Raw genomic sequence first — 11,553 nt, 5'->3', positions numbered from 1 at the left:
AGCTTCTGAATAACGAGGAAATAAAAACATTGATTCAGTCTGTGGTTTCGTGACACCAGTTGACAAACGTTGGGTGATATTGTCTTAGTAAAAGTTCCTCGTATTCTATTAATATTGTGCCATTGGAGGATTCAGTTAAAAAAAAACAAATCCCAATTTAATAAGCCAACCCCAAAACCCCAACTTTTTACTCAGACTTAGAAGTAAATAAAAAAACCCCAAAAAACACATATTTCATTATTCCTTATAACATAACAATGTGGGTTTTTAAATTAACCCCCGGCTTGATCATGCGACCGCTGCTGGTACACGAAAAAAAAAAATTCGTTTATTTTTAAGGGGAGGGCAAGGATGGAAATTTCTATGCTGCATTTTTAAATGTAAAAAAAAACAATAATAATAGGACAATTAATCGGAAGGAGTGAATAATCAAAATATTATCACGAGTGCCGAAGAACGCATAGATTTAACGAGTGGGCGGAACTTATTCCGCGCACGAGATAAAATCTTACTGCGTTCTTGGCGCGAGTGATAATATTTTGGTTATTCACTCCTTCCGATTAATTGTCCTATTATTATTATTATTATTATTATTATTATTATTATTTTTGGTTATTCACGATAACTAATTGATTATCCTGTTTGTTTTATAGAGTTTCTCGATTATTCGTTGCTATTTTCAAAATAAATTTCAAATTTTGTGAACGGCGGACTGATTTCAAAGTTGTAACGTTTTGGCGGGAGAAAGTCCGGTAGTAATTTATTTCACAGTGTGAATTATCGAATTTATTTCAATCGAAACATTCGATAAAAAGAATTCAATCCTGTCTGTTTATTTTAAATTTGACCCCACCCCCAATAAACATGAAATGGTAGTCCATTAATAAGAAAAAAAAGCTCGGACTTTCTTCTACACCATCAGTTTTTAAAGCTCTTTAATTTTAGTATAATTGTTTTATTTCAGTGAAATTAGTTTCCTACAGTATCATGTTGAGTCTCAGCATTCTTTTTGTGTTGCTATACCGGTTCTGATCGGTCGAATTTTCATTTCAATAATGCCGAATGCAACTTTTCCATAACATTTTATGACACCTTTATCAATCTGTTAAACTCTTAATATTAAATCGTTGTAACGACTACTTCCTACATACTATATTATTTTGTTGACTAACGGAAGTAGAATATCCATATTGAGTCTGTCTGTATTTGGCCTTAGCCTGTTAATCCAATATTGAGCCTGTTTCTCCGTATTGGGCCTGTATTTTCGTATTGGTCCATTTGTTGATTTGATTACATCTGGATATGTAGTGTTGAACGGACTTTAATCAAAGCTATTAACAACTGGTTGAAAATCAATGATATAAGCTTTACTGAATTGATATTTCTATAACAATACTCAAGATTTTCAACATTAATTTCATGGATACGTATTTTTCATGAAGGTCTTTTTTTAATGGTAATTATAGTTCCTGTAACCAAAGAATTATATATATTTAACCCCTTGCTGTAACTGAATTTATCATTGGTAATTGTATATGAATGTTAATGCATAAAAAGTGGGACGAAAGTGAGTAATTAAGGAAATGAACCCTTAGTGCTTCATCTTTATGATGTACTTGGTATGATGAGTTTTCTATCTTAATATTTCGAGATATATTTTAAGTAGTATATTGATTCAGTGATTTACAGATGTTAGCCTAATTGTTGTTCACAATTGGAGAGGTAAATACACATTTTACATTTATTTACATATTGTGCATGAAAGAGCGTACAAGTATGATATATAAATGTGGACAGGGAGTACGTCACCCAAGCTTTCTTCACCCTAGACCACCGCTTCCCAACCATTTTTATTTTACCGAACCATAATCCCGATTCCCGTATTTTAACCACCGTTCCCCGTACCTTATAACACTATTTCGTGTCCCTTCCAACGTTCCCCACCCCTTCAACCACCGAATCCCGTCCCCTTAACCCCGCCCCCTATCCATCTTCCAATGTATAAGATTGGGAAGGTTTTACTCTAAGACGAAGTTGATTTGAATAAATTGAATTATTTCCCTTTGTACAGCACAACATGCACTCTGATGATTAAATCTGCTGTGTTTTTATGTAACTAGACGATTTTTGTTATACTCTAAACGTTAGCTCAATGTTGGTGAATCCAACCATATTCCTCACGACCGATGCCATCGAAATACAAAATGAAATTTGAGCGTTCATGACAATCTAAGGCAACAACCATTTTATTACTAAAAAGTGGAAAGGGGGGGGGGGGTGGTGGTCAAGGCTTAGGGGGTTTTATGGGATAAAAAAGAATGAATTCATATGTTAGCAAATAAAACATCTAAAAAGAGAGAGTAAGGTGGTAGAATTATTAATGTCTTTTTTTGTGAATTGTTTTCCAGGATGAAATATGAATGTTGTATTCCAATTTGTTCCTAAGTTCACGTTCATTTAAAAAATGTTTTTATTTCAACATTATTCGTATTGTTGAAATAAACCCAGAACAAATTTCAGATAAGTAATTTATTTAAAAACATCTATATAAAACCACCGTGACTATGCAAAATGGAAGAAAAAATCAAATCGAAACAGAACTAAACACACACACACACACACACACACACACACACCATTCTCATCCACAGAGTTATCGGTTCTGTCTCTGCCTTACACCTCTCATTCTCCCTTAATTTATTCCGAGGAAAAGAATGAAAAAATATAAATAAAAGAAAAAAGAAACAAACGAACGAACAAAAACAAAACAAAACAATATATTCTGAACCAACAAAACAAAATTATCGAACTCACAGACTAAGAAGGACATTGTTTTCTAGTGTATAAGGACCCGTGCAGGTCCGGGTGTCAAAAGAATAGGCCAGCAGCAGCGCAAAGCTTGTCGTAAAAGGCGACTAAATAGTGCTCAGGACCTTAGCCGGGGGCTAGGGTGCTCTGCCCAGAGAGCAACTGGGATGTGTGCCCCAGGTGGTGGAATGGGGTACCCCTCGTGTGTTCCATGCTGGGGTTGTCAGGCTATAATACGGAACACCTGACCGCAAACTATAGTGGTGCACCGTGCTGGGAAAGATGCCACGTTCCTCGCACGTTAAAGAACCCTACTGTGGTATTCTCCCGGAGTAGGAACCATAGGGCTCCGCCACAGGAGGCTAAATTGCCCGACCCTACCCACTTCTCCCTATTTCCAGTGGCAATCAACATTTGTCGACCCCATTGTCCTTGTGACCCATCCCATTTTTCATTTAATCATCATTTCATGTTCATTTTATCATCCACTTCATGTTCATCGCCTGAATATAGCTGAAATATTGCTGCTCGGGCGTTAAACCCCAACAAACAAACAAACAAACCTAGTGTATAAGTGAAAAAAGGGGAGGTGGCATTGCTGTGTCTGGCACGGTAACTTTCTTCGGCAGTACAAGATTATAAGTAAGGAAGATGTAGAGAGTATTATCATTTTTATTCAGCACTTTACATCACTACACTGTAGTTACTCTATAATATCATTTAAGCCTGAGTTGGTGTGGTTGATGACGTACCTGTTCCAGTGAATTTCTGGGCTAAGGTTTGAAGGCTGTTGAATAAAAAAAGGTTTAGTACATTATTTATTTGATGATAAATTGGAAGGAGTGAATAACCAAAATATGATCACATTTGGCGAAGAATGCACATTTTTAACGAGATGAGACTACTCATTTGTGTTTGAAATAACCTGTGCAGATGTACAATCATAATTTTAAACTTGGCCAAAATCAATACTTAACTCCGCCTATATATGCAAATTAGTACTGAACACCGGATACGTATGAAGGTATAAGTTATACGCATGTCCTTGAAATCGGGGAAACAGAGCTGACAAGCTAGTGTTGTATGAAGTAATATACCAGGTAACGATTCATTACCCTTCTAAACCATCTCCTAGGCTTTTAGTTTTAACGACTGGAATTAAATTTACAAGACTGCAACAAAATCAAATAAACAGAGACATTTCAGTACCTTCTGCAGACAAGAGGACAGCCATATTGAAGGAAATGATCCTGTTTTATGAGTTGATGACACTCAGCCTCGCAAGCTTGTTCTGTGGCCTCAGTTCCCAAAGTGGAGGTCAGTTGTGTTACCAAAACCTTCAATTCATCACCTTGAAGAAGAGTATCTAAAACAGAAAAGGAGGAAGTAAAAAGATTGAATAATTTGAGAATTACAGGACGCGCAAATTGATTACTTAGCATTTGACAAGACTCTTCTTCTTCTTTTATTCTATATCTCCAACGGAAACAGTAGTGTATATTAAATACTTTCATATGCAGCATTGTTTGTAACATAGAATTTCGTTGGATTTCGCCTAAAAAATCAGATTCTCAAATCTTCGATTTATTATTTTTTACCCATGGCCTATATTTGACACTTACGTTAGAAAATGATTGTGGCTAATATCTACATTTTATTCCTGGACTCCACTAGACTCAACTTGCTACTGTCAAATCCGCGTTTGACGGCCGGCCTCCATCCAAATTTTCAAATTTAATACAGTTATGACATATTGGTATGTCAGTGAGACAGAAACATAAAGAAATGAATAAACTATTGACACGTGCTTTACAAAGTACATGTAGCAGCATTTTTTTTAGTGCAGTTTGAATAAAGAAGTAATCCCCCGGTATTTTATCAAACTCAAGACGATCGAATATGTTTTTTATAAATAGATATACGTGGCTCTGATGACAATTATGATTGTAAAAGCTGTCTGGTCATGATGCAGGGATGATAAATGATCGATATGAAACAACTTTCCTTCTGTTTTGAAATTATTGCTTTTTATTAACTCTTTTCATGTACATGTACTTTATCCTACCGACAAGAAATCTCTTTTGACTTGTTACGGTAGCATCAGTTCCTGTTGATGATTCTGTAGATCCAGTTGATGGAGCTCCACCATACTGTTTTGCTAGGGTTTGGAAGCTACAATACAACAGAAAAAAATCAATGCAATCGGTTTAGCCAATTTGAAAGTGTAGAAAAGAAGTTGTGTTGACTGGATTTAAAACAAAGATGTATTGAGTCGGACATCGCCCATAACGACATGGTGGTGCAACACTAACAAATGAAGAGTAATAAACTCTGGTCATAAGTAAAAAAAGGGACTCCATATGACAAATGATAATATCAGGGTGAAAATCAGGATGGTTGTAAACCATTCCAATGATTCTGATTTGGTACAGATATTTCCAATGGAAATTGTGGGGTAAGAAGGTATACCTGGTGTAAGGGACATAACTCCTGAAATAAGAGATACAATATATGTTTGCACCATATTCAATTTCACCAAAGCCGATCAAGCTTTCAGTTGTAACAGAATGAAATCAATCCAAGTTACTTGGATGCTTAGTTGAAATTAATATAAAATGCTTTACACAAACGTTCCGATGGTTTGTAAGAGTTCTTTACCCTAGGTCTATCTCCTTAAATCGGGGTTTATAGCGCGCTTAACCTCTTGCTTCCATTGCAATTAGTGTTTTCCAATATAAAGTCGTAATATAATGAAATAACCTTGTCCCCCTAAAAATCCTACAAAACAGGATAACATGGCCTTACCTTTTGCAGACAAGTGGGCAACCGAACTGGAGGAGGTGATCGGCTTTGATGAGTTGATGACATTCAGCCTCGCATGCTTGTTCTGTGGCATCGGAACCAAGAGTAGAAACCAGTTGAGAAACCAAAAGAGACAATTCACTGCCTTGGAAAAGGGAGTCTAAAAAATCGAAATTAAATAAAATGTTGATGCTTGTTTGAAACTCGTAACCAAAGACAGAATCAGGATAAACAGGAAAAAATAATTGTTTTTGCTTTTGTTTCTGGGAATATATTGCAGCAATGGTGAACAAAAAATAGTCCTGAATTGGTGAGTGACTTGTCAATGTACATGTATAACCCTGGTAAAGAGGTGATAAAACTTTAACACTTATAATGGCACCTCATGCTAAGGGTCGTGGAATTCCAGACAATGAAAAAAATTCTTCCGTACATCAATTTAGTGATAAAGGGCAATAATTTACAATAATTTACATACCAAGTAGCATTCTCTTTTTTGTTGGTGTTGTTACAGCTGTTGTAGAGCCAAATTGGGTGGCAAGTTTCTGAAGGCTAAACGTATATTTATATACATGTATAATGTGTTGAAATTATTTACGCATAGAACTAGATACTGTAACTTTCGCGGTTGCTAATTTTTGCGGTTCCTTATTTTCGCGGTTGCTAATTTTCGCGGATTCTGTCAAGTGAGCATATTCGTGGGTATCAATTTTCGCGGATGAAAACAAAATGATATGCGTTATAAAAGTGTAAAATAATCAATTTCGCTTGTACTATTTTTCGCGGTTTTCTGTTAACCGCGAAAATAGAAATAAATAGTACACTACAAACATTAGTACGTTTACAGTATGAGAAACATGATTGAAAAAAAGGAGCACGGACAGTAAATGATTATGTAGTCCCTACCTTAAAATACGTTTGTTTACGTTTCACTCTAAAACACTGCATGATATCTTAAAATACTTTCTTGGTTGAATATTACATAGCCATCTAGTAACACGAGTGTAAAAAAAATAATAAAACGTTCAGTCAAAAGATTCCATTTTCATCTTCTTCAGTGCATTATGATTTTTTTTTTAAATTGTGTCGCCTACAGAATCCGTTAATTTTCACAACAGTGCAAATTTCATGTTGTCGGTATTGTAAAACGTTAAAGTTGCCGTGCTCCATTCATATATCCAGAAGGCAATTCAAGAAGAAAATTGGTAAACATTACCCCCTATTTACTTCAAATTTTGATATTGACAACCATTTTTCGTTGTCGGTTGGATACTGCCATTTGCAATGTTAATTTAAACAAATGGGGGTCTCTAGGAAAAACAAAGATAAATATATTCAGACTTTTTTCAGTTTTGTGATTAAACACTATTTCAAACTTTATTCACTCACAAAACGTTTATGTTACTTTTGTAAGTGAATTTTAGAATTTAATACTGAAAAAAAAACAGTGATTAATGCTATTATGCATTTTTGGATGGAACCATTGACGAATTTGTCAATTAAATGTGGAACAAACTATGTACCTTCTGCAGACAAGTGGGCATCCAAATTGGAGGAGGTGATCCTGTTTGATGAGTTGATGGCATTCAGCCTCGCAAGCTTGTTCTGAGGCTTCTGATCCAAGAGTTGAGGTCAGTTGTGTTACTAATGTTTTAAGTTCATCTCCCTCGAAAACAGTTGCTGTGAAATAAAATTAAAACTGAAATTAATCCACATTGATGAATCTATTTTATGTTCAGAACTTCAATATTCACACTACTAACTATGTTTAAAAAAAAAAACATTTTTAAACAAAATTCAAACAAGGATTATATGACTACTTAGAGTAGAATTGAACTTTTCAGGATGCCAACGTCTCGTTCTCATTCTAATACATCTCAACTTTATCAAAACATACGGAGAAGTGATCTTTTCTGGGATGGTGTGGCTGTGGATCCTGCTGCCGGTGCTGCACCAAATTTGACAGCCAACTGCTGGAGACTGCAACACAAAAACATACAATATTTTTATCGGCATTTATTTTTTTTTGTTCAAGACGTACAATCATGAATTATGTCTTAAGTTGCTTTCCATTATCCATAATAGTAAACCACAAATTCATGTTTCGATATAAGACTAGGGTCCGGTTTCATAAAACATCTCAAAATTTTCCTTAAATCCTTCCTCAACCTAAGTTTCAAACAATCAGATCACTTGAAATTGAAAAGTTTAGGTAAAAGACAGGACTTCACGAAGTTCTCAACTTGAGATTTTTTTTGAAACCACAGTGGTTAATTTCAAACGATTTACCACGGGAATAGAACGTAGAATATCAGACTTTTTAAAATATTATGCATAACTATTTGTTTACCTTCTACAGACAATTGGACATCCAAATTGGAGAAGGTGATCCTGTTTGATGAGTTGATGACATTCAGCCTCGCATGCTTGTTCTGTGGCCTCAGATCCAAGAGTTGATGTCAGACCTTGAACCAATACTTTAAGTTCATCTCCTTGGAACAGAGAATCTACAAAAAGGTTTTTTAAATAGTGATGTTTTGCCACTTGACAATGATCTTAGGCGCCGTGAAAGAGATTTTTGATTGTCTGTAAGTGATGAAATTTTGGGAAAAACAAGAATAGAAATGTGATTACTACGGTGTACAATCTAAAGCCATGGAAAATAAGATAACTAACTTATAATGGAACCTTATTAATATTCTGTGTATCTCCTATCTTTTGTTTTATATTTCACACGCTAGAGCAAGTACTAACTACTGCATAACAGACTCCTGAATCAGGGGTGTGAGGAAATGCGTCTCAAAAGGGATCTTACCGAAGTCTTTTTCGAATATCTGCCCTTTGTTGGTAAAATACTCACTTTCTTCTTAAACAATTAGTAAAAAATACCTTTTTGTAAATGATTCTTTATGCTGATATGACCGCTGAGCTACCAATTATAACATATAGCATGCAAATGCTATTCAATCACCACCGGTACAAAATGTCACGGCCATAGAAAAGGGAGGTTAGGCGCACTATAAACCCCAGATGTAGCCAACCACTTCGTTTGAAATACCCGTACCAAGTCAGAATCATTGCGGTACAAGGTGTTCCGATTTTTTAAATATCTATTTGTAGGAATGATTTGATTCTGGATTGGATTAGTGTTCGGTTGTTACCCATATTTGGACAGGAAAGCGTGAAAAGGTCTATACAATGCTAATTCTTGGATATTGAAACTCGCAAATGTTTACACTTGTCATGATACACGAACATTAATACGTTTACAGTAATAGCTAATTACAAACCGACAAGGAATCGTTTTGAGGCACCACCAGTAGCAGCCCCGGTTGTAGGTGTTATAAAGCTAGATGCCAGTGATTGAAGGCTATGGAATTATACAAAAAGTTAGCGTAAGGTTAAATCATGAATATTTAAAAAACAAATGTCTTACGAGCAACATAAAAATGTGCATTTTTCAAATCTGGACATATTGAAATATATTTTTTTGTGCGATGTTTGTTTTCTTAGCAGTTTGTGTGTAATAAACAATAAGTTATTTCTCCAACTACCCAAACCTTCCATTTAAGAATAGATGGTCAACAGACAAATGCAACAGATATACATACGTTGCTTATCTTACTATCTTACTTAAGGATTATTAATTAATATGAAATAGCAATATACTGTTTTTCAAATAAGAATTCAACATTTTTTAACGCGGATCAATACTGTCAACTCAACTGTCAATCGATTACGCCATTTGTTGTAGTTGGTGGGCTTGGCGAAAATACTAAGTTAAGTTATACGAAATAGACAGTGTTGCTCGATAACGCTGAACTATTCAGTATTTCACCGCAATTAAAATATTTTTAAATGAATCCTTAGAATACATAACGAGTTTGGATGGCGAATATGATCTTTGATATTAAAATGGAATACCACAAATATTCGTTTGAGCCTATAAATATTTCCTACCTTTTGCAAACAAGTGGGCAACCAAACTGGAGAAGGTGGTCCGCCTTGATTAATTGATGACATTCGGCCTCGCAAGCTTGTTCTGTGGCATCGGATCCTAAGGTGGAGGTCAACTGTGATACCAGTAATTTCAGCTCATCGCCTTGAAGTAAGGTGTCTGCAATGGCATCAGGGATATGGTATATTGTAAAAATGTGTTATGATTGTCTACTTAGACTTAAAACTAGTTCTAGAATTCTATAATATATGTTATGTTGATAAAATATTACTGCCCATACAACGATGATGCCCAGGAGTAGAATACAAATCACCCGATGAACCGATTTTGGTAGTGAATTTGAAAATTGTTAGAGAGTCACAGTAAATAGATGTGACATAATTAAAAGTATAAAGAATAAATATCCTAAGTTCACTAACAAAAACAATTAATTAGGGACGTAGCCTGTACATAATCCTTAAATACGTTATAATTGGTTCTTTAGAAGATTCTTTATAAGATATTATAATTATGAATAAAACTTTTACGATAACGAACAGTTTATCCTATTTACTATATTGTCATTTTACACAATTTATTACTTTTTTTCAACATATATTAAATAAAAAAATGCTCGATGGATTTATAAGTCCGAGAGTAAAACTACCGGATTGGATTAATTTCACAGTGTGAATTACCGATTGTTTTGTATTGCAATGTCAGGACAGAACTAACCTAATAACATTCTTCTCTGTGGCATACACATTGCCAAAGGCAAAATAACAAGTGCAACGATGAACTTCATATTGTTGCTGTGGAGAAAAGCATTCATTGATTATATTGGGAACGTACATTTGTCGTCGAATTTAATGAAATATTTGTATTAAAGCGTCTTGCTTCGATTTAAATACAAAAATACCAATCATATATATTGTATACGTGTTTCAATACTAGGTATGAAACCTCAGTGTTTAAGGTGTTTTGAAATTTGTAATACTGCAAATTTGAATAAAAGTGATAAATTTCATCTGATATATTCCCAGACCAGATAAGTCTGACAACTGGGTTGGTTGATTCCCTCGTGGACCTATGGTACATCAGCAATGACATCGACTCAGAGGTTAATCAATTCAAATAACCAATCATATATATTGCAAAGAGGTAGGGACTATACTATACCACGAGAACAACCAGGACTGTCTATCAGAGGTTCAAATGCGGACATTTATAGGACCATTTTGGGACCATTTTGAGCCTGTACAGCTTTTACTTCTTTCGATATGATGATCTCAACATCAGAATTAGAATCAAATTAAGGAGGTAGACCTAGGGTATGGGACATAACTCATGAAGTCAGTGATATGTTTGTATTATATTCAATTTCACCATAGCCTCTCAAGCTTTTATTTGAAGCAGAATAAAATGAATTCAAGTTAATTAGATGCTTACATAAGATTGATGTAAAGTGCTGAATACAAACGTTCCGATGATTTTAAGGAGTAGTGTCCCTTAGCTTAGGTCTACCTCCTTAAATCAAATTGTATATAAGAGATACTCAAAACCAATACTATCAAAATAGGATTCTTAAATTAAGTACTGTATCATATGACTGTACAACTATTGCATATTGAAACAATCTATATCCTTCATTAATTTTCCAAGTAATCAAATATAAATTAAAATTTGAATTATATAAATTAAAATTTGAATTAAGTAATATTACTGATACATGCTATGAAGTTTCAATTCTTGCCTTGCATAGAATGGTAGTTAATAAAGCGCATCACTTTGAAAAAATCTATGATTTACTATAATGATATTTAAATTAAATTTAAATCTAACATTAATATGTTCCTTACCTTTATGTTGTGATGTAAATTAGGCGGCAGTCTAAGAGTTGGTCAACAGTTATATGGTGGACAGACGCCTTATCAATGACCTCAAGTCACGAATACCCCATCGCTTTGTCATTGTATTACGTTGATTTTCAGAAATACCGTGGTCAA

General features: G+C 34.6%; 1 protein-coding gene across 2 annotated transcripts; it reads right to left on the bottom strand.

Moving 5' to 3' along the window:
- Positions 1-3,462: 3,462 nt before the first annotated feature.
- On the bottom strand, positions 3,463-11,485 carry LOC148602335 (uncharacterized). Of its 2 annotated transcripts, none has more exons than XM_088551705.1 (12): positions 11,407-11,485; positions 10,283-10,359; positions 9,571-9,727; positions 8,901-8,980; positions 7,961-8,117; positions 7,508-7,590; positions 7,134-7,290; positions 6,089-6,162; positions 5,614-5,770; positions 4,874-4,980; positions 4,018-4,174; positions 3,463-3,595 (listed from the first exon to the last, which is right to left on the bottom strand). In XM_088551705.1, exons 2-12 carry the CDS (start codon positions 10,350-10,352, stop codon positions 3,529-3,531), a joined length of 1,266 nt encoding a protein of 421 aa, XP_088407831.1. In that variant the 5' UTR covers positions 10,353-10,359; positions 11,407-11,485; the 3' UTR covers positions 3,463-3,528. The 2 variants fall into 2 exon arrangements, with proteins under 2 accessions (XP_088407831.1, XP_088407832.1); XM_088551706.1 differs by lacking the exon at positions 11,407-11,485 and adding an exon at positions 10,997-11,074.
- Positions 11,486-11,553: the final 68 nt, after the last annotated feature.

This window comes from Perna viridis, chromosome 11 (genome assembly GCF_037379345.1).
Source record: "Perna viridis isolate PV_CMFRI_1.1 ecotype Kerala chromosome 11, ASM3737934v1, whole genome shotgun sequence".
NCBI classification, from domain to species: Eukaryota; Metazoa; Mollusca; class Bivalvia; order Mytilida; family Mytilidae; genus Perna; species Perna viridis.
The sequence above is the reverse complement of the archived record's forward strand: the minus strand, read 5'-3'. Positions and strand labels throughout refer to the sequence as shown.